The sequence below is a fragment of the Dromaius novaehollandiae genome, chromosome 15 (genome assembly GCF_036370855.1).
Source record: "Dromaius novaehollandiae isolate bDroNov1 chromosome 15, bDroNov1.hap1, whole genome shotgun sequence".
NCBI classification, from domain to species: Eukaryota; Metazoa; Chordata; class Aves; order Casuariiformes; family Dromaiidae; genus Dromaius; species Dromaius novaehollandiae.
The window spans coordinates 15,206,180-15,229,417 of NC_088112.1; the positions used below are offsets into that span (position 1 = coordinate 15,206,180).

At 44.7% G+C, this 23,238-nt stretch overlaps 1 protein-coding gene and 1 long non-coding RNA gene across 2 annotated transcripts in view; one reads left to right on the forward strand and one right to left on the reverse strand.

Annotated features, from left to right (window-relative positions):
* LOC112996938 (uncharacterized) overlaps positions 1 to 17,786 on the forward strand; it is a 121,824-nt gene extending 104,038 nt beyond the window's left edge. Inside the window, exons 2-4 of the long non-coding RNA XR_003262577.2 lie at positions 9,697 to 9,813; positions 12,948 to 13,574; positions 15,271 to 17,786. This is a non-coding gene — a long non-coding RNA (uncharacterized LOC112996938). The remainder of the gene's footprint in view (positions 1 to 9,696; positions 9,814 to 12,947; positions 13,575 to 15,270) is intronic.
* The window catches only part of NSG2 (neuronal vesicle trafficking associated 2), a 38,661-nt gene continuing 33,096 nt past the window's right edge, over positions 17,674 to 23,238 (reverse strand). The window contains exons 4-5 of the mRNA XM_026122673.2: positions 21,213 to 21,323; positions 17,674 to 19,655 (exon numbers count right to left, since the gene is read on the reverse strand). Of these exons, the coding sequence (XP_025978458.1) occupies positions 19,464 to 19,655; positions 21,213 to 21,323 (303 nt within the window). The 3' untranslated portion in view covers positions 17,674 to 19,463. The remainder of the gene's footprint in view (positions 19,656 to 21,212; positions 21,324 to 23,238) is intronic.

Genomic DNA, 23,238 nt, shown 5'->3' on the forward strand with positions numbered 1-23,238 from the left:
AACGTGTGTTTTCTTCTCTTTGTTGGCTCTTTGCCATATTACGTCACTCCTGATGCCATTACCATAGTAATGGGTTCTCAGCAAATGAGAGTTAAATAATACCAAGAATAGAAATGGGTAGGATTTTTCTTGACTTTTCTTGCTGGAAATAACAACTACATCAGCATTCATAATAACAATATTAGTACAAAGTTAAATGCTCAATTCAGCACTGATACATACAAAGAAAAACTATTTAATTTGAAAAGCAGAGAGGCCTCTTTTGCATTTCTTGTAAAACTGAATCTGGAATTGAAGAACCAAATGAGTTTTAGGGGTTAAAACTGCAGAGATTTTTTTCTAAAATATGTAGGAAGAGTATTCGGGTCAAACAAGCAGGGATATTCTAAGAAACTATAAGACTTTCACAAATGTCGCAGCGGACAGGACCAGTTAATGGGATAATAAGAGGCACTGATAGAATTGGCTTCTATAACCATTTAGAAGCTTTTCAGAAAGAAAAAACCTGTGAAGTAAAAAGTAATTCTTCAAGAAGAAGGTTGCTGGGACATTACTTAAACTCTTATGTCAAGCTCCACACACATATTATAGACAAGGGACTAAACATATGTCATCCCAGTAATAAATGGTATTCAGATGCAATAGTAATCTGGACAAGGTGGGCAAAAGGATTATCAAGGAATTAGCAATGTGTAAAGTCACAGACATGAAGTTACATGAAGATACGTTTTACGCTGATGAGAAGGTAAGAGAAAAGGATGTGAGGATGTTGTAGAGCAGGAATATATAATGGTAGTAAACTATATGAGAGATTGACAATAGATTGAGTGATCTTCTAGCACCAAAGATAAATGAGGACTACATTATAATTGAGGCACAGTCATTAGACAGACAATGACAAGAAATACATAATTAAAGAATGAAAAAGGAACAATATGGAGATGGTTTTATTTGTAAAGAACACATTAAAAAAAGTGGCAAATAAGAGTATTGTCAAAGCTGCACTAAAAAGAGAAATATAGTCATGTCTGCAGCAATGTGCAAAAGATATGATAAAATGTAGAGAAGATGTAATGCAGAATATGCAGACATGCTCTAGGGTGTATTAGATGTATTACAGGAGGATGTACAAAGTTAGGCAGAGGTAGCTATAAAGCATAATATGACAATGGTGGCAGGATTGAGCATTGGACACTCTGCCAGTGTGAGCTACATATTGTAGTATAAGCCTCAAAATATGATAGAGAAATAAGAAGATAAGAATAGTGGAATTTCTCATTCATTGATATTCTTAAAATATTTCCTAAAAGTCCTGGCAAAGTTAGCATAAACATAAGATATGAGAGTGCTTTACTGTGGATGTATTTGGTGGGAAACAGAAGAAAAGTACACAACCGCAGCAATAATATGACTTGGTAAAGACTGTAAAAAAAAAAAGACGAAAAGTATAAAAATTATACCAGTTTTTCATACAGGCCTGGGATCTCATGAAAGAGGTATCACACCACACAGCTGAGCAACTGAATCCACTAGGCCCTTTTGAGAGCTGTATCGGTGGCAGTGTCTAAGATTTGGAGGAAAGCCTATGAAAGGCTTCCCTGGCTAGCTTTGCCCAATGCTTGTGCTAGTGGAATGTAAAAGTCGATCACTGATGATGAATATACCCTCATGGTTATGTCATGGGAGTGTCACAAACTGGAAACAGGACAAGTCAGGAAAAGCATCACTGGAGGATCTCCCACTACCAAGAATGTTACCAAACTGCACATTCATAGTGATTCCCTTTTCTCCTAGCCTAGCTACTAGATTTACTGTTTCAATAGCTTGAAATGCCATGCTCAGCAATTCATATTTTGCTGGCTGGTACAATTTACTACAGCCTTATCCTCAAATCCACGTTTAGCAGCCTATGCAAGGTGCATGAACATATGATTGGTAAACAAAAGCATAGTGACTGTGTATCCTTTGTTTGGATTATAAACATCAGCCAAGTGCTTTGAGGGTCAGGGCTTCCCGTTGTGCACTCATTTTGAAAGGGACTCTGTTAAATTATAAATGTGTTTGTATAAAAATGGCAGGCTTTTCCCACAAGCTGGGTTAATAAATAGGTATGTTGTACACCTGCCTCATTCGCTACGAAAAGAATAAGTCACCTTGTCCTTCAGAGTCACAAAAAGCCAAAACTAGGATTGTGTAGGTCAGCTTGGCTTGACTCTTCCTGGGATTGGAGTTACCCATGGACTTTCTGTTCAGTTTTTGGTACACAGTGTTTGCAGTAGCACAGTCCTAGGACAACAATTCTGGGGTGGGATTTCTATTCAGTTCCCCTCTCTCCTACATGTCATCTCTGTTCATAACTATATCCAGGCCATTTAACTTTGCTGGGCATCCTTCACTCTGGTCTCAAAGTCGGGCAGAGGTCCTCCCACCTCCATTCCTTCTGTCGGGTGAGACTGTGTGCGTGTTCAGGATCAGAGGAACCAGGCTCAGCTGCTACTGCAGTGCAAATAGTAACATGTTTACTTTTTGCTTTTTTCCGGCTTTCTGATGTTTGCACAACTGCACATGATGGAAGTGGTCCTCTATATCAAGTGTCTAAATTTGACCTGTACCATTTGAAGAATTTAAGGCAGGTTGTGGCAGTATGTGCAAAACCCTCCCCTACTGCCTTTTCCTGGGGTGATTTCACTACGTGTGGATGAGCTGCAGTATAACCTCCATAGACAAGGTGACATCCAGCCAATGTCTTTGTCTACTTCTCAGGCCAAGGCAAAGTTGTCTTTGTCTCATTGTCTTTGGCACACCATCAAGGTGACCAAGGGGGTTCATGGCACACAGCTGCCTTAGCCACCTCTCTCCTGCACCCTGGTCACAGCACAGACCATGGCCCTGCCACCCCTTTGCACCAATTGACTAAGCTGGGATTGAAACATGCCTGGAGCTGCAGCTGAGTCTAATTGGAAGAGACAGCAGTCCAAGCATGTTTGGAGCCTCCTGTAGTTAAGAGCAGCACAAATGCTCTTTAATATCCTGTATATCATTTTGATTAACAGCTGGGGGACATTAACACTGATATCAGTCTCCACATAGTCAGAACAAAGGCAACAGCAAAAAGTCTTTCTCTCATTCAGAACCCCCCTCTGGGGGTGGGTGGAAGTGCTAAACTTTCCCTGTTTGGAAAGGGGGAAATGATCATATGAAAAGGATAGTGTCAAAGAAACAGCTTCCATTTTCAAATCCTCCTCCAACTTTGTACTCCCCTCCACCGCCTGCTCCCCACACACACGTTCTTCATCATAAGCTTTAGGAACTTTCAGACTAAAAAATGAGATGTTCATGATAAAAGAAGAGGGTTTTGTCCCAGTACGATGGCCACACTTACAAAGGCTGGGTCTGCACACCCTGGTTTGTCATGGTAGCAGAGCTTGGGAAGAAAAGGCTACTTCACCTGGGAAATCTTCTCCTCTGGGAGCAAAACTGATGAAGATCAGTTTCAGACTCCCATAATCTCCCATAGCAAATAGACCAAGGTTAGAGGAAATGTGTCATACTTCAGGCCTCATCAGGGTTCCTTTAATTATACTTTATCTTTGGAATGTCTGAGATTTAATCTTGGATGTTAGTGCAATTAATGCGGGATAGAAGTGTTTACTCTCGTACTTCGCATTGGTATTTTGACAAAATGTAGGTGCTGAGAGCAGAGAATAAAATACATTAATGAGTAATATAAACAGCTGTTCTTTATTCTACACATCACTAAATTAAATCATTTGCTTCTGGTTTGCTTAGCTCCTGAGTAGGAAAATTGCCAAAAATGGACAAGACTATTAAAGAGAGTTATAGCTGGCATAAACAGACCTTCAAGGAGAGAGACAATAGAATTGTATGAGAAAAATAGATCTCAGTGCAGCTCAATGGTTTGAGTTTATGTTGTAATTTGCAAAACCTGCAGGTGATTGCAGGAATACAGACAAGCTAAAAAATCAGTGGTGTGAATTATTAAAAAACAGACAGCCAGATCTTCCATTGGTATGAATGGCCATGGTTCCTAACTTCTCTAGTATATAGAGAGAATTATACCTGTGTTTAGATAGACAACTTTGCAGAGCAAAACAAGGGTGAGACAAGAAATTGTCTCATTGTAATTTGGGATGAGTATATTATTCAGTAGTGGTGAAGCTTGGAGTAAATCACTCCAACTATTCCTAGAACAAGCTGAAAACTCCCTTAAGCCACTTTATTCAATCATTAATATTGTGTGTGGTAAATGTGTTACCAAAAACAGTTTGAAAAATGTTTTAGAAAGCTAAAAATATATCCTTGATGCTGTTTACTACTAATCCCTAAAGCAAGGTTTCTTGGCATCATACAGGATTCAGAGAAAAGTATCTGAAACACCTGAAATACTACCTTAAAATAGTCATTCTGTATCTGCAAGTTATGTAAGTAAAAGTCTAGGGTTTTCAGTCAATGGGAGTGTTGCTGTTGATTCCAGCAGGTCCAAGAATCTGCCCCGGGTGGTGCTCCCTGATGCGGGGGGCCTTCCACAGCGAGGGAGAGCGATAGCTCCCCATGAAGCAGAGACTTGCCCCTTTCTGCTCCAACAGAGCTACAGGGATGGATTTTCCAAAGAATTCAGTTCCTGTTTGGATTCAGGCTTCACTGTGGATGAAAAGGTATTCTGAAAATCTGGACACCCACTTCTAACCTCAGAAGGGCTGTGAGATAGTAGCCTGGAAACCTGCTGGGTTTTTTTGAAGTGAAAGACTGCCACTATGAGGGGCTGATTCTTCCCTGTCCAAGTTGTCATTCCAGCAAAACTACCCCAAATGATCCCATCTTTAGAAGCACTCAAAGGGTGGGAGCCGCGTGTTTCAGATGATCTGACCCATTTCTCCACAAACCACAAGGCAGCCAACTGCTAATCTTGGTTGGCTTTGCCCTTAAACCTAGTCAGGAAAACTCCCCAGGAACTGCCAGATTAAATTCAAATTGCAGAGTGGAAGCACAAAGCCAGCTGATGGACTGTGTGTACGGACTGTCTCCTAAGGGGCCTGGGCACCAACACTTCACCCCTCTCCATGTGCCTCAGCAGCCACCACCCACCCGTTTTCCATTCTGATAGTTTTGAGGTAGGATTAGTTTAGAATAAATTTGATAGTCTTGGCATGCCCTATATTAAGGGGATCAGACAGTAACATCCTCTTATTTCTGAACAGAGCCATTTGTCAGCAGGTGCTCATAGTTATTCTGAGTTATATAGTACCTGGTCCTTTTTATAGTACAGACTCATTACATTGATAATTAATCCGATAATACCTATATGTCTCCTGTTATCTCAGGCAGCCTGAGCAGTGAACCATGAACACACCTCACCATTCATTGTCTTACAGCAATGAGGAAAGCTTCCCTAAACTTCACTAACTCTCTTTCCATCCAGATTTTACAGCTGATGTGAAATAGTAGGGTTTTTTTTGAAATGTGGTTTTCAATTATGGAGCGAAGCCTTGTTCTTGCAGCTGGCGGGGGCATTCCCAGCAAGGTGGAGTCTAAGTTGACAGCATTGTGGGCTGAAAGATAAGTGAAAGGTACCCTCCTCTGTGGCTTTTTATTGTGTGCAGAGCGCTGGGACTCCAGTCCTTCCCAGCTCTCTGAACTAAAGCAATGCAGCAGCCGGTCTGCCTGGGCAGAGGACACTTGGTAATCAGTGGCAACCTATGAGGGCCGCAAACTGCAGCCTCAAAGACTTATTTCATGCCTTACCAAAAAAGAAAAAAAAATAAGTTCGGCTTTAAATCCAGCATTAGATGAAATCCTTGACTAGAGCACACGAGAGCCTCAGCAGCCTGTGCCTAGCGCGTATGCCTGGCTTTAGGAAAACCCCACGTTCACACACTCAGCACCTCTCCGGGTCACTTAACCCTGCAGGAAAGATTGCTTTTATCAGCCATGGATTTTGAGTTTGTGTTTTCTCATTTCTGCATGTCTGAAGGAATCAGTGACCGGCAAGGCATCCATTTCGTTTGGAAACATGCTATTTGCCTTGTGTTCCTTGTGTCATTACAAAGTCCTAATACAGGGAAAGGCAATAAAGAACAGACTTTAGAAACAAGGTGATGGCTGTATGGAAGTGTTTTCTGCTGAAGCAAATGAAGCCATTCTGTAGCTAGGGAGAAAAAAACAGAAAGAAAAACACAGAAGAACCATTTCATCTCAATTACAATGCTCTTCTTTCCAGCGGAAGCTGAATTTAATGGTTTTCAAACAGTCTGGAGATGAGAATTCAAATTGAAATTTTATATCACCTGCTCGCAGCCTGCTGATGTACACTACGACCTCTTGAAGAGGCTGAGAGGGACTGTGTGCCGGCCACGTGCCTCCTGCACCCACCCGCACCGCGCTGGAGTCACCAAGCTCGTACAAGCACGTTGCAAAGGGGTCCCGCAGCCCCAGAAAGCAATAAGCAACAAGTGCTCTCAGGACCACCAGCCCCTACGCTTCCCTCTAACCTCAAGAAGTCGTTTCCTCAGCAAACAAGAAAGATTGTGGCATCGGACTGTTTCCCTAAAATTGCTGTGATGGGTTTTCTGTCTCGCAGCATGTAGCTCCCTTGCACAAAATACATCACAGGCAGAGGTAATCAGAGATCCCAGACCAGCAGCCTAACCACAACAACAAACTTTCTCTCATCTTTCTACCCAATTATGTGCTGCAAAATGCTTTCTCTGAAAGTAATTAGGTTGTCTTGTTTAGTCCCTGCACAAGTGATTACAGAGAGGCTCTTGCTCCTGAGTGGTGGAATTACTCACAGCAGATACATCCCAGATAAAAGCAGCCTTGCTACTGTCTTAGTGTGCTTCAAGAGCTTATTTGTGTCGTCTGACTTTAAATACACACCAGACACTAAGCTGATGTCTCTTCAATGCGTGGCACCAGCCACACTGCAGGAACAACTCTTTGCCATTGCAGCTTTGAATAGGAAGAAGAGGAGCACTGCCGTTCACTAATTAAAAAAATAAAATAAAATGCAAAAATTTGAATGTCTGTATTCCCATGGGAGCAAGCAAGCCGTCTGATGTAAAGAGCCACATAGCCAAAGGCTGTGAAATTACTGGCATTCCTGGCAAGGCCCAGGCATCCGCATCCTTGCTTGCAGATGGCACAGATCACATCTCTCGATCTCGCTGTGCATGTTTCCTTCCGATCGCTGATTCATAGCTCTGGAGTGAGCAACCTGTACCGAGTGAATGCAAACCCACTTTTGGAGGTAACGCGCGCAAAGGACGAACCCCTTCCTACAGGCGGGCGAGAGGGGAAGGGCCAAGTGCAGCCCTGCGGTGAAGCGCAAGCACAGCTGGTGGTCGTGGACCGCTGCCCCACAGGCTCAGCCCAGGTCCCAGCTGGTGACCGCTCTAACGTGGCTGTGCCGTCGGGCACGGGCGCCCAGTGGAGCTGAAGCCTTGCAAAGACTCCATGCTGCGCGAGTCTCTCCCGGCTGGATAAAATTCAGGACAGCTTGGGGTGGAGGAGCCTCACATGTCATTTGAAGCTCGGAGCCTGAGCCGTGCAGCTGGGTCTCCCCATTTTAAGTGCTCCGGCTTGAACCTTGGGCCCAGACGGCATAGAAAATAGAGCCTGAACAGTGCCAAAATAAAGGCAGGCGGGCGGGTAGGACACAGTCTCTTAAATTGTCTGTTTTGCGGGTCATGACTTTAATAATTGTTAGCTTTCTTCCCGCCTGGTGAGAGCCTCATCCTGCCCCTTCTGGAGGCACTGCAGCTCTCGGTGCTGGGGCTCTGCTGACAGCCACCACTTTCAGGCTGTGTCTCTGCTCCATAATCATTTCTAAGGCCGTTCGGCAGCAAGCACCAGAGTATTTATTGCTGAAATGTAAAGCTCTATATGCTGCACTGGTTGCTTTCCAATCATACTCCTTCTCTCTCTATCCCATAAATTTCCCACCACCACCACTCTCCTGCATTTCACTGTCTTATGTCAATTTTTAAAGAGCCCCCCCAGGAATAATTTTATTATCTGTGGCTGGATAGAGGCAGATTTAAATACACTTAGCTGAAGTTGTCATTCATATTCTCTAAACAGACTTTTCTCCACCGCAGGGCTGTGGGCTTTGTTTACACAGCTCTCCCTGAAGGCCCGATTAGGGGGAGCCAGTGATGGGATTTGCGATTGAATTAGGTAATACAGGACTGTGCAGTCGTAGCAGTTTATAGTGACTTTTTGCATAGACACACAGACTTTAAAGGGAAGGGGGGGAAAATCTGTTAAATCAGCCGGATGCTGCATGGTTGTTCAGTAAGGCAGCACAGCTCCTGATGGTCCAGTAGCGTGTACACGCACCTCCGCACACTTTCCCAGGCAGGTCCACGAGTGCCCTGATACAGGCAGCACTCCTTGACTGTCTGCACCGTGGGAGCTAGGAGAGGAGCTTTGCAAATGCTCCCTGTGCTGCCTTTTAGCCAGTGCTGACACATCTCTACTGAAGGCTTTTTCACTTGCACTTGGATTGAAAGGATGAAATAACCTGCGGAACAAAGGTGAAGTGAATAGTTACTGCAAGTACGGAGGAGTTCCTGCGTGCAGCCTGGCTTCCAGCAGGGAGATGAGAAGTGCCCTCCGGGAGCTGCTGATGTTATTTCAAGGCTGCTCTCTGCGCAGGTGGAGCGTGAGGGCTTGGGCACGGCTCACCTCTGCTGCTGGTCTTCGGGTAACGCGAGGGCTCCCTGTGCACAAGCTGCCCTTGCACAAGTGTGCAACCCTTCTGCAATAATCCAGCGCACACTCACCCCTGGTTGCCTCCTTTTACAGGTTGTTGCTTCCATCCTGCTGTGTGTAGATCCTACCTGCTGCCTGTCAGGTTTTCTTACCAAAAGATCTCATGCCCTGACACAGGGACAAAACATGTGGAAGTAGATGAGTCTACGAAAACAAACTGAAAACTTCACGATGGACAGGTTTACCATCCAGAAGAAGTCAGTTTTAGGGAAATGCTCTATTCATCTATTCTATTCTACACTATGATTGTGCAAAAAGTTATATATGATCTTAACCTTTGGAGGTCTTTGCTGTTTCTCTATAGGTTACATGCTTCCTAACCTATGATTCGTAGCCTATGATCCTTAATTCCTTGTTGCCTCACAGAAGCATTTGCCAACATGATACAAAGCTCACAACAGTCCCTACTAGTGCTTCAGTCCTCTATGTATGTTTTACTAACATGCATTAATCCTCCTTCCTAAACCCAGGACGGTTCATTGGTCCCTTGCTCCAGGTAAACTGAGGCAGTCATGTGTGAGGTGCTGGGACTGTCACAGCCCTGGTTGCGAGGCCGGTGTGCAGCCGCTCACCTGCGGTCGGCCCTCTCTGGGCTTGGGATGCAACACCGCTGTTGGGGGGGGAAATGTTTCCCAATTTTTTAACGTGTGTTTTTAAGTCTTTTTTTTTAAAAAAAAAAACTTACATTGCACAGGTGTCATCAAATTGGGGATGGACTGTGTGCTGAATTATCTGTACTCTTGATGCGTAACTTGCATCGTCAGGCTGTAACCTGCTAAAACAATTCCCTGCAACTCCAAGCCAACTAGCAGGCAGCTCCATCTCATCTGGTGCTATTCATTTATTTATCATAATAAACGAGGGCAAATTGTTACAGAAAATTGTTCTGTATATTTTAATCAGGTGGAATATTAGACAGTGCTGGAGGATGACAGCCAAGGAAGAGATTCCTGGGTACTCATTGCTTTCTGACCTGACACTTCAATGCACTGCTTGCCCAGAGACAGCGTAAGAGCTCAGGTACGTGGGCCTTACTCTTTCTGCAGAGTTTGTTTTCTCCTGGTGGTGCTTGACCACCACACTGACTGCCATTTGCCAGAGGAAGGGACTAAAGTAAACAAACCCTCCTGGAGACTCCCTGGGGAAATCCTGCTGGTTGCACCCTTAGAGAAAACAGGATTGTGCCCCCGCTGCCAAGGTGGTGAGGGGAGGCGAGCAGAGACGCCCCAGCAGTGCCGTCTCTGCGGTCTGCTCAGGCTGAGCAAGTTTGGACCAAGCCTATTAACCCCTGTTCATTAAAAAGGTCACAGGGACATAAATACAGGAAGTCACAGCTTTATGTCCCTTTGGTGAGCACCTCTATTCTGTAGGTTTTCAAAAAAAAATTTTTTTTAATTAAAAAAAAGCTACTGCATTTCTGCAGCAGGGTGAAGGTACCGCTGGGGTCATGCTGGATGTGGCCAGGGGGGCTGAAGTCGCCGCACGCCTCTCCTGGGGCTGGTGCATTAAGTCTTTGCAAGGGTGAGGGTTTCCCTCCACTTTCCTTTTTTATCTGCAAATCCTCTGAGCTGATTGCTTGGAAAAACCTCCCCACATTTCAGCTCTGACAGGGCTGTTAACTGCCCCAATCTGCTTTGTTTTACTCCCAATCCGAGGCGTAGTCAGCGATTGAGGAGTTTATCGGCCCTTGGGCAGGTAAGAGCTCCTCTCAGCACAGTTACTGCTCCTTCCTCCTTTAGCTCCCTGCTCTTTTAAATCACGGCTTCCTGAGGCAGGCACTTGCCTTTTTGCAGCACGTTTGCAGAGGCTGTAGCAGTGAAACACTGTGTTCACCTGGGACCTTCAGGTTTTCCTCTCCGTAGCAATAACTCCATATATGGGGCCCACAAAAAACCAGTATAAGGCCCATTGCCTTCAGAGCAATGGCGTTTTAATAGCAGTAAATCCTCACTGAATCAGGATTAGTCCTAGCAGGTGCATTATGGCTGTATATCCCTCAAAATAATAGTAATAGTAGTGGGAGGAGCTGTTTTCCTCAAAATATGTTTTTGGTTTACCAGAATTTCTTCATCTTGTGGTACACGGGTTTGTGGGGTGCACTCATGTGTGTGTGTGTGTGTGAGTGTGTGCGCGTGTTTGTGTGTAGATGGACAGCAAGGTAGACAGATACAGATGTATGCATGCATGCAGCACGCACACCACACCCACACATGCACATCAGTAGAGTTATCAGTTAACAGCCAAACCAGACGCCCTTTTTGATATTCCCTCCAAAACGGGAGGCCATCCTTCATCTTTTTCCATCATACTCGCTGACGGAGTGCTCAAGCACTCACAGTGTTGCTGCATTTTTAATGGGCCTCATAATAAACTTCTCACCACTGATACCTGCTAAATATCAGCTGTTGTAGGGACCCGAATGTTTTATTTCCTCCTCCCTACCACACTCTCCAGCCCCTTCTCTCTCTCCCTCTGTCAGGCAGGTTATTAATATGGTTCTATGTGAAAATCAACAGCTTCTCCCTTGTGTACATGCCAAAATATTACTGGAAATAAAATGCTGAAGAGGGGGGCCAGTCATCCCTTTTTAATAGACAGTCACCACCGTGCTGCACAGATTGAATGTGGCAGGGGAAAAGCAACAGAGTCATGGTGCTGAATAAGAAACAGAATAAATCCCCCCCCCCCTTTGTTTATTTAGTTTGGAGAGGGTAAAGTGACAAGTCTCACTCTTTTTTGTAAAGCTTCTTTGTCATTTTTTTAAGCAAGGTCAAGACACAGAAGTAAGCTGACAACAGGGCAAGTTCCAAGCTGGGGTAATTGCCCAGATGTGGAGCATGCACAGATTAATATCATTTGTGTGAGCCAAAGTATGTGGCATGTTAATTATTCACCTTAAAGTCCCACTGATTATGCCAATTGAGTAAAAAGATCAGGAAAATGTCTTCTCAAGAGATAACTTGGAGCAAGGGGGGGGATGCTACATCTTTAAAGGTTAAATGAGTGCAACACCTCCATGAGCTCGAGCCCAACCCAGCTGGCACTGAACGGTGTCACCAGAGCCCCGCGGGCGCCCCTTGCCTGCTGCCTCTGCTGCTTTCTCAGCAAAAATTATAAACCCACTTCTCTCACTCCGTTTTCTCTTCTAGACCTTCAACCCTAGGATCAGATTGAGAAAAATGGTTCCTCTAACACACCCATTGCTTGCAGCATCAAACCAAGTGCCGTATGAGACTGTGCAAAGCTATGACGTGTCCTTAGGTGTTTCGCTTGGTCATTCAACAGCTAGGGAGGCTGCTTTTAAAATGCTGTACCCGCTTAGATGCAAGGAGCAAGCTGTACCTCCAGACCACAGCCCTGTGGGTTTCCTTGCACCCTCCTTGCAAAGGTCCTAGGTGCCCTCTGTTGCTGTAAGAGTAAGGAAACAGCTGCTACTTTACAATAAGAGCTGAGACTTTGTAAGACAAAATGGTACCACCGATAAGCTGTTCACAGAGAGCAGGGTGTGGGCATCCATAAACTGGCGTGATGGGGGCCTATTCGCACCGCTGTGTGCGTGGCAGCTGTAGTTTGCTCAAGGTACCTGTAAGGAAGTGCTGGGGAGGCTGGTAGGTCTCTTCTTCAGTGGAAAAAGGCAGGTTCAATGTCACCTTCATTTATGAATTTGCCAAAACATATCTGATAAAATATGGCGTTTTTCACTGTTTAGGTACTTTCATTCATACCACTATTTTTTAGAAATGCTCTTCACCTTTATTTTTGTTTTCGTTAACATTTATAAGAAGTTTCTAAGGATGCTCCAAGTTGCTACAAGATACTCCATTTTTAGTAGAAGAAATTATCTTATCACACCCCTCTCCTCCAAAATGGATTTTTTTTTTTTTTTGCCTTTTTTCTTTTTTTGAAAGAGGAGAGGTGGGTTGTTCTTCCAGGGATCCAAAACTCAGTAATTCACACAGTAATTCTCCTTGCTGCTTTAAAAATAGGCACATCTTCCCTGTGGATTAAGCTGTCCTGCTCACAAGACTAGCCAGTCCGGAACTCTGCCAAATGCTATATTTACATTTCCAAACTAGAATCTGTTTCTAATACATTTTTATGGGGTGTTTTGACCCTTTATATTTATTGTTAATGAGCTTTCATTTCTATAATAGCCTCTCATCCCAAAGGATCCTGAAGAGTAATTGTAATAACCTGGCATACAAAATATACGCAGAAATCAATTTGCCCACCATTGAAACGTAGCCACAACTGGAGGGGTTGCGAGCAAGCGACTGCTTAGCAGAAAACTGTGCGAGGCTGCAGTGCTGTTCCCGTTTGAGTGACGGGGCGAGGTAATTACCTGAGCTGGCTGTTGGCCAGAAGAGCGGGGTTTGCCCATAGGGCTGCACAGCAGCGTGCTGAGAAGAGGAGATGCCACCGTGAGCGCTCAGGACCTTGGGCATTTGGATTGCCCAGTGACCACCAGCAGCTGAGCACTCATCCAGCAGGGAGACGGTGCTGGCGAAGCCCCTGCCAGCCCAGCGCCGCATCCAGCCTGCTCGGGACGGTCTCACTTTATGGGGAGCTTGGACGAGGCTGAAGCACATCTGAAACAAGCGCTCGTGTTCTCCTGCCTCGGAGGGAGAGCGGGGCTTGCTGTAACTTCGCAGTCCCACGTAGCATGAACTCTGCTGGTTTTAACCTCGGGGACTGCAAAGCGCCAGACTTTCCTTGACCATTCGCAGCTCGAGAAAGCTGGCATTCAATAAGCCGAGCAGGTGGAGGAGAGCGGGGAAGAGGTAAGTAATAACGTTATCATCAATCACTGACTTCCACAGGGAAGCCTCAGCGCTCGATTTGTCTAAAACGCCGCTGCCCGAGTGGTGTAAATATTTTATTAATGGCTGCCTCAGTTTTCAGCGTTTCCATTATTGCTCGCACCAGTGTTGCTCACACTTTGTATTATCAGCAAGGGAAACCGCAGGGAGCCTTGCTTCAGGCTCCCCACGCGTGTGCTAATGGAGTCTGCCGGCCGCAGAGCAGGGCCCTCCGTGCAGGCGACAGGAGATCAGGGACATGATGCACATCCGCAGCAGCAGCTCAGGACGCTAGAAAGGGCCCCGGCTCTTACCACGGCAATCCGGCATGTCAGAGCAGAGCAGAGCACTGGCAACACAAAGATGAACTGTGTAAGCTTCCCCTAAGAGGCTTTACCATTTCCTCTTGCTCTGCTTTTACCATTCATATTCTGCCCATTGCAGGACAAAAGTCAACACGAATCCTGTCCAGTGTCTTCCCAGTGCTGAGCAGTTCAGGCATAATGCCATGGCATTTATCACCTTCCTCTACCTGAACTTGCCATGGGTTTTTTTTTCCATGATGGAGCCACTCACAACTGGTCAAATGACTGTTAGCCACCCTCCTAAGTAACATTCTCAATCACAAGAGTTTTACCTTAACTTGCCTGCAAACGCCCTGTCAAATGCCCAAGGGTGTGTGTTGTGGGGTCACCAGTGCCTAGGAAAGGCACCGGTCCAGGCCAGAAGGTGACCTGAGTACCAGAGACCTCTGACGTTGCTGGGAAGTCATGTAATGCCCTAAGTGGGATCCCTTTGACACCACTGACACTGCATGGCATTTTAAAAACATGTACAAAGCAAGAGAGACAGCAGGGAAGAGCCTTCCCTCCACTGCCACCCCTCCCCTAAGTCATTTTCTGTGGCCTATTTTACAGGAACTGAAAATCTATTAGAGCAGTAGCTTAATCCGGTTTGACTGTAATAATTAGGGTGCTTTTAAAAAAAACCCTGACTAATCGTATAAAATGTGATTGTAGACAGTTCAGTGCATGACCCCTACACTTATCACTTGGGGTATTATTACAAACCAGAAACAGCTGGCAAGCATAGAGGAGGAGGATAAAGGAGGAAAAAATTCACATGCAAAGGGACATGGATTGTTCCTTTTCTGATCTCCTTGCAGGGTACTGACGCTACCTTGAGCTGCCTTTCTAGCACAGATCCAAAGCATAGAATCACCTCCAAGAGTTAGTCAGGCCCCCAAATGATACTATTGCTTTTGCAAACTGAGCCCCTTCCTCCCCTCCCGCCTGGGCCTTGCCTTTAGCACCCTGCTTTCTCCCGCTGTTTCTCCAGCGAGTCCGAAGGGACTGGAATGCCTGGTGGGGCTGTTCCCTTCGGGCACGCTGTAGTCAGCAGATGTTTGTAGCAAGAATGGGCAGCCTTTCCAAAACAAGCCTGGCTGTACTAGTCAAGCAGGATATAATGCTTTAGGGTCATTAGGTTAGAATAGAAAAGCAATGCTTACGTACATGTCTTGGCTGGTATTAATCTCTTTTTCGCTTGTTCTCAAGCCTTCTGAAGCCTAAACAGCCCCGACTGCTTCCTTCCCTTCCTGAACCTATGCTGAGGGGCAGCTGAGTTCCCATCACGGCATTCCCATACCTTTAGTCATGCTATTTTTTTTTCCCCACAGGTTTTGCATCCATTGGTTGCCAGTCATGAAAAGAGAAATTGTTGTATTGTCAGGATGCCATTGTCTGTCCGAGATGACGTCATTCATGTGCTGACAGGTCTCATTCATTCACTTGCACCACTTCAGATACGACAAACAAACCAGGCACACATCTCCTACATGAGTGTCCCAGAAAATAAATTAACTCTTTCAGTCCCAGGGCCAAAAAAAAAAAAAGAAAAAAAAAAAACCAAAAAAACACAAAACGCACGCCTTTTGGTGCAGAATTCAAAATTCCTCCACCACTTACCATGTGCTAGCTTTTCCCACATGCCAGAAATAGCCAACACCAGGGAAAATAGAGAAGACTCATTCTGAGGAACTGAGCCCACAGCAACAGTCCAGTGTAATGGTGAAGACAGCCCAAAGGTATGCAGAAGCACAGCAGCAGTGAGCCTTAGGGTCAGTCTCAGAGATGAAGAGGTAGGAGCTGCCTTTACCTGGCCTCCAAATAAACCTTGGAAGGAGTATGGGGAGGGCTCCTGTTAGTACCATTAAGAGCTTGAGACCTAGTCCTAGCCCAGATGTTAGCTTGCTAAAACACTATTCTGACGAGATAGTCAGGAGTTTTAGCCTTCACAGAGAAACAACAGTCAGGATGAGATGGTATATCACCAAATAAGCTACTTTATTCAGCCCTGAAAACATAGGATCAGCCTTGAAGAGACTTTTAAAGATTGAAATAAGAGGAAGATACAGTTTCAATTTAGTCTCTCTCTTTCTCTCTTTCTCTTGCTGTGATTAAAATATGTGACTGATCTTGGAAGCTCTAAAGCAGCTTGTACAAAAACCATACTAACAGCTTTCACAGTAATGGAACTTTTAGTCAAAGTTGGGCTGTCTGGTTTCTTTTGCTTTCCCATGAATCTTCCTCATGCCTTTTTTTTTTCCCCATTCTGTTCCATATAGATTTTGGTCTTTCCTTTATTAAAAAGAAATGGCTCTCCCCACTGAGTCACTTATCTAATAATAGCTAGAACCTTTCAACACAAATGATTTGATTCCTTTTTTTTTTTTTCTTTTTCCCCCTTAAGTAAACATACGGTTAGGGTATTACTCGGAGAGTGGCAATAGAAATACCATAGTCAAATTATCATGTGACTCAATTTTGCAAAGTGCACTGAATCTTTTTTTTTAATGCATTTCACAAGTATTTGGTGGTAACCTCTAACACCACAGTGGTTTCTCTTTTACAGTAGCTCAATTTTGCAACTCTGAATACCGTGGGCTTTTTTTGGTTTTTTTTTTTTTTTTTGAAGGGAAGCTACCCAAAGGCTTCTATAAAACATTCTTGAGCCTTTGGGAATGAGCCAATTTAATTTAAGGGTATCATTCCCTTTCAAAGAGCTGAAGGATTTGAAGAAACGCAGTCTGCTTTCTGAACAGTGTGAGATGAATATAGTTGTGGTCTCATTAGAAAGCAAGCTACAGAGTTTAGATACAGATCTAAAGTTTTTCAGAGTTCAGCAGGGGCCAGATCCAGGCTCTCCATTTGTCAGCTGTATTTTCCTGCAGCATTCATTTTGCGACAGCCCCTCGCACTGAGTCTGCTCCGGAGCATGTGAACATGTGCATCAGGAGGAGCTGGCAAAGGACATAGCTGGCAGCCAAAGTTTCTGTCAGTCACTGGCCTTAAAATAGCAGGAGAGGTCCCTCAGGAGAGTCAGGAATCACTGACAGAAATTGTTAGCTCTTATTTTCAGCTGTTACATCACTGCATTTGAGAAAACATTGGAGAAAGGACTGATGTTGCTCTAAGCTAACATTACGCCCCTGAACCATGCTCACCATGAGGCAGTCAGGCCCTGCCTGCTCTTTTTGCAAGGTCAGAGGACAGTCCTGAGATGTGCGCTGCTCCACAAGGCCTCGCAGAGAATGACTTTTGCAACCATCACATTTCTTTTCTGTTACTCCTATTGCAATGTTTCATTTCCATACGGTCGCTGATAGGAATAGTGCTAAATACTCATGCCATCATGGTGGAGGCTGGAGGAAAGTATTTTTGCCTGGTTTATGTGAAAACACTGGGGAAAAGAAAAATAGGCTTCTATGTAATAGAGTAATGAGCCCAGCAGTTCTGGGCAGACAGCATGATCCATGCTCTGTTTGCTTTGAAGATCAGTTTGCTTTTAAGTGCTAATTTTATATTTTCTATTGAAAAATAGAGAGGAGTACAGGGAATAAACTCCCAGTGATCCAAGGGGCAAATACAAAGTTCTGAAAATGCCTCCTGAAAGCTACAGTCATCTCAGTCCTCGTGCAAATGAGCATCCACACTCAGCAGTTGCAGGCATACAAACATCTCCATCCGTCACCTCACAGCACAGTCAGACCAAAAAAAAACCTGCCAGAGCCACCGAGACGCTCGGTCACATCTAGCTTTATTTTATCCCATCAGAAAAGTTCAAGAATTACACCAAAAATACTTCAGTCTCTGCTACCTACTGACAAAAAATACACCACAAAATTATAAACTGTTCAGTGGTTTGCTGGAGTTTTGATTTTTGGTGGAGGGAGCGGTTTGTACATTTTGAGTGAGAAATGAATTTACAGGTGGAAGGGGAATGAAGGATAGGAAATCAGACAATGGCATTTGGCACTACATTTTTAGCTACACTATACAGTTATTTATCATGATGCCTGTTAGGACTGAGTTCTGCCCTCATTTACACCCTCTAGTGTCTATGTATGCAAAATGGAGGACAAAACTGCCCAATGCGGGGGAGAAGGGGGTGAGTTCCTAATTTCCATCCCAGTCTAGCGACAAATCTGAACAAGCAGCCTTAGTAAAATGTGACCTTGCCCTCCACGTGTGTCTGCTCCTGCTGCTCAGTCACTCACACTGCCTGCAAGACCAAGGAGAAGAACCAGCTTGCAGCAATGGGCCAAGCAGCAGCTCTGGGAAAGAGCATCCCTTTTTGATCAAGCATTGTAACTCCTACCAGTCTGCACTAATTGTACATGCCATCTATGGGGAGAGGATGTTTTATGCTGTCCAGGCCTGGACTAAGCTTGCAGTCTTGTTTGCATTTGTGCACAGAGATTCAGTGAGACCCTTGCACTCTGAGAGCTTGCCATCCATCTCTACCTACCTTGAATGACATTAAACACTAAAGTATCTGAAGCTGAAGGAGAGAAGCAGCAGCATCCCCCATTTGATGGGTGAGGAGAAAATTAGAAGCTTAAAAGTTAGAGGCTTAACACTGTTGACATACTACTACCACACTTGAGAGGTGCCTCCTTTCATAAAGGGATTTCCTTGTCTCCTGGTGACCCTCAGTATGCAGGTTCTAAAGGATGAAGACTCACGTAGCTTGCCAAAGGCCTTACAGGAAAGCTGTGCCAGAAGCAGAAATAAAGTCCTGATCTCCTGTCTTCCAACCCTATGCTAGGAAGTATATTCATGCTTTCACTACAGTGGCCTCTTTCTGCTCCCACCCTGTGCCATATCCAAATACCAACCAGGACTTGATCTGCAGAACCCATCCAAGAAACAGCAGCACAGTGATGGCCTGTTACATATGCCTAGATCTTTCTGGGCTTATTTAGGCCTCTATGCACAGAGGTGTGTGTGTGTGTGTGTGTTCGAGGGAGGAGGGAATGCATGTATTTCTCCATCAACAAATGAACACTGATACTGGATTCAATTTGCAGCAAAATGCACCCCCCCACCCCCCTTGGCAAGCTAAGCAACACTGCAATGTGGTTTGTAACAGGGGCTCTCTACCCCCTCTCTCAAAATGATTTCAGCTATTCTTTCATTGCACGTTACACCCACATCACAACTTTCCAGCAATAATACAACTTTGTGGGATTCTCTTTGTTGCTTTTTTCCTCTCTGGCTGTTTATCTAATTTGCTTTTTTTGTTTTTTAATTTCTTTTTCTAACAAATAGTTAAGCAATGATTTAAAAATATTTTTACATCGTAAGGTACAGTCAACATCAAACATGCCTTTGTACAAGAGCTCGACTCGGTTACAAATCAACGAGAACAATGCACGAAAAGAAATATCCATTAAGATGACTCCTGCACTTGGGTTTTATTTATTCTTGTCATGCTGTGAGCACAGCGCCCTCTCTTAACTGGAGCAATGCAGTATAGACATGGTGTTTTTTCCCCACCCTCCCACTTTCCCATCACCACTCATTAACTTTAATGACCTTCTGTCTTGGCAGCCTTGGCTTCGTGGTTTACCGATCCTGACGAAAGCCAGGGTGATACAGACCGGGAGCTGGTTTGCTTAGCCATGCTGTAGTGGCTGATGACAGTGTAGAATCTGCCCCGGGAGTTTGAATCCTGTGCTGAGTAGTATGCGTCCAGGGAGGCCGGAATGCACCGCTTATGCTAGAAAGAGGGAGAGAGCAAGAGAAGTAAATAGAGGTCCCATCAGGCTCAGGTCATTCTGAAAATCTCAATGTCAGTTGTTTGCAAGGATGATGTTTGACACAGATCTGCTGCAGTAAGCGTGTCTGTGCAAACCCTACTGCTTTTCATCTGCTGTGGGAATGCACAAAGTTCTTGGATAAGACTCGGTCAGCAGCCTTCAAAACCTGTTGCTATTAGCAACCCTGATTGCAGGCTGATTTGTTCATGGGTTGGAAACGGGGACTGTAAAATGAAGATCTGACTAGTTCAGTACATTACTGGCCTGCAGAGATTAAGGCCCCTTGCTGGAGTCCTAGCAGAGTGTGTTGGGCTGCTCATATTACATGCTGAATTGCAAGCTCTGTAGAGTGAAGTCCAGAATTAATCCTCAGACAGGTAGAGGACTGGCAGAGGCAGAGTAAGCTTCTTACGTGCTGCTCAGTTACAGTGTGTTATCTCTGACCTGTAGGATGACCACCTTGAGAGGTGATGGTAGGAAGTGTAGCCCAACTGGCCAGCCCTTTTCAGAGCTTCTTGTCTGTGCAGACACTGCCAATGAGTCTCCTGTGCTCTAGTGTGGACACTTGTATGCTAAGAACTGCACAGATAAAAACAAATCATTTTGCAGTAGCTGTAAAAGAGCAATCAAATAGTAATGAATGTTGGACCACAGTCGAAGTAGTATCAAGGCCATAATGGGCCTCAGGAGCAATTATTATTAAACCATGATATAACCCAACTCCCAATTCAATGTTACTAACCAAAATCTGAGTCCAAAACCTTTAATCTTTTCAGAGGTTCAGGTTTGGATCTGATTCTGAAATTCATGATTCAATCCCAACTCCACTTCTATATAGCCTAAGAGAATAATTCACAATGACTAACGCACCAACATGCTTACTCTATTTTCCAGCTCACAGACCATCCCCCATGTAGTCAAGACTCCTGTGAGTTTATGAGTTTATTCACAGCAGTCAGTGAACTATTTTGCAAACTTTTTTCTTTTAAATGTCAACAGACCAGGCAAAAATTTCTCTGTGGATATTTGATATAAACCCACTGGATAGAAGGGTTTAAGCAATTAAGTTTTATGGTTTTGTTCCTGATAGAGGCTGAAAGGCACCTCAAGAAGTATATTATGTGGGTAAATTTGGATTTCTTTCACAAAGGATGCATGTGCCAGCACTCTGGAAATTTGCTTTTCATTAAAATGCGTGCCAGTAAACCTCAGTCTCTTGAATGTGTGGGAAGCAAGCGCAGGATTCCAGCTGCAATAAATCCATTCACAAATATGAGGGATTGTTCCTGAACATCTGTCTGTAGTGTTCACCAAACGCTAATCCCAACAATTACAATGTAACAGTAGCTGACAGAGGCAGATGCAAGTCCACATTTCCCACAACACTTTTCCCATTTCAACACATTCTTGCCAAATGTTCTGTTTGGCCTGGTCAAAAAAGCAGACTAGACTGTAACCATGTAGTCAATTAGAGTCTATCATTATCTCAGGCAATTCATCCATCTGAAGTTTCTTACCTTATAAACAAATCCATCTGGGCAACTGTGGTCGTAAGTAAAGGCTTTGTATACCACAAGAAACACTATGCAGGCAAGGAATGCAAGAGCCAGACTTATGAGAATAGTGACCTACAAAAGAGGGATAATATTACTCTACATATGTTAAAATGGCATATGAGCAACCTCATAATTAAATGACTTATAGTAACATCCATCCTAACAGACTGCAGACTTCACTCCACTGTGTAGTACTTAACTAAGCATGGTAATTGAATGAATGCTATATTCAATAGCCCTGAATTCTGACATCGTTTCTTCCCCTGCCCCCCCTTAGACCTTCAGTAGTGCATAGCCTTGTGTTTAACCCCTTGCAAATTTATGGGCTTTGCTAAGGCATTTGGTGTTCTCAGAGGCTTTGTGTTCCCATGCTCTCAGCTGTTCAACAAAAAGCATCATCTGCTGGCCCAGCAGGATCAACCAGCAGCCACCCAGAGCCCACAGGCATGGTCCAATCTGTGCAGATAAGGCTGCCTTATAGCCCTGGCAAGATCTTGGTTTTCTGATAGCAGAGATAGGTGAGCAAGTACGAAGAATAAAGCCTTTGTAACACATGCCCCATTGCACTTTCTGGGTGATGCCCTAACGTTAAATTCTACCTCAAATAGCTTGCAAAAGAGAGGGCAGGAGAAAGGGAAAACTTCTCTATTTATCAAAGTTGTAAAAGGAAAATATCACAGCTACTGACAAAGGCCATCCAGCATATCCCACAGTATGTGCAAGAGTACACTGGCTGCAGGCATGGCTGTTGTCTCTGCAAGCCTCCCAGATCCCAGTGCTGGAGGCACCTAACACAACAAGCTTTTTGGGGTCCAAATATTCCTCCTCTCCCCATTCCCAAACTGGTGTTCCCATTGCTGAACTGTTTTGTTTCTTCGCTACAGCTCCCTTCTCTAAAAACCATCCATATCTCCATTAAATGAACTTGTTGGCCTCATTGAAATGTTTGGACTAAGTCCCTGATCCTTGATTTTAGCTGAGCTGTATCCTCCCTAAGGAATGAGCAAGGGTCCCAAATGCACTCTCGTTCATCTAGGGAGAGGCTCAAGTTCATATTCACTCCATCAGCAACGTTCCACTAAGGTGCATGTTTTAGTTCGAACATCTGTGTCAGCATCAGCCCCATCTCTCTCTTCTCCTTCCCTAAATCTTTCTTGGTTCCAGCTGGTATTCAGCAAGTGCAGGGTAAAAGGCTTTGTACTTGTATTGCCTAAATTACAGCAACCCATTCTGCTGAGGCTGCTGTCTCACACCAATCTGGATTGGCATAAAAAAATAACATAATTCCTGGGGCTCCAGTGCTATCATGCAACCTAGAGTTCATAATCAAATGAACTCACTTACTGAGATAATGGGGCAAGTATAGGAATGGGGTAACCATTTAAAACTGTTGCATGGGCAACAGTGTGGGCAGTTGGCAGCAGCAGCTCCCCAGCTGGCTTTGGCTTGCTGGGACTGGGCATCAGCAGCATTCATTTTGTAGGGTGTTTGCCTGCATTGGGAAGAGACTGCAATGTTCTTGTGCTCTGTGAGCCAGTGCGGGAGCTTACATTAATGACATTCCTATAGCAAAAGGCTGAGGCCAGGGTGAGTTTACTGTAGGATAGGGATTAATAAGAGGTTTTACTTCCTCCCTCCTCAGTCTGTCTGCTCCTGAATTCCACTTTCCCACCTGGGCACCAGGATCCCAGTCCTGGGCTGCAAGTTCTCCCCAGCCACTGGTCACACCAAGACCCCTCAGCTGAAAACAGCAATGGTATGAAGAGGCAGGTACTGCACGCCTGCCCCTGGCTAACATCCCATGCCTGCAAGCATGTTGCATGCAGCCACACCATGCAACCCCGGGATGTTCTCACCTTCAGGAAGAACCCTCCACCCCCCCGCTCTCCTCAATCTCAGGGCTGCATCTACATGTACTAAATGCAGTCATTATCGCTTACTGCCCTAGCAATGAAAAAACACAAAATTTTCAGCTCTATCTAGTTAT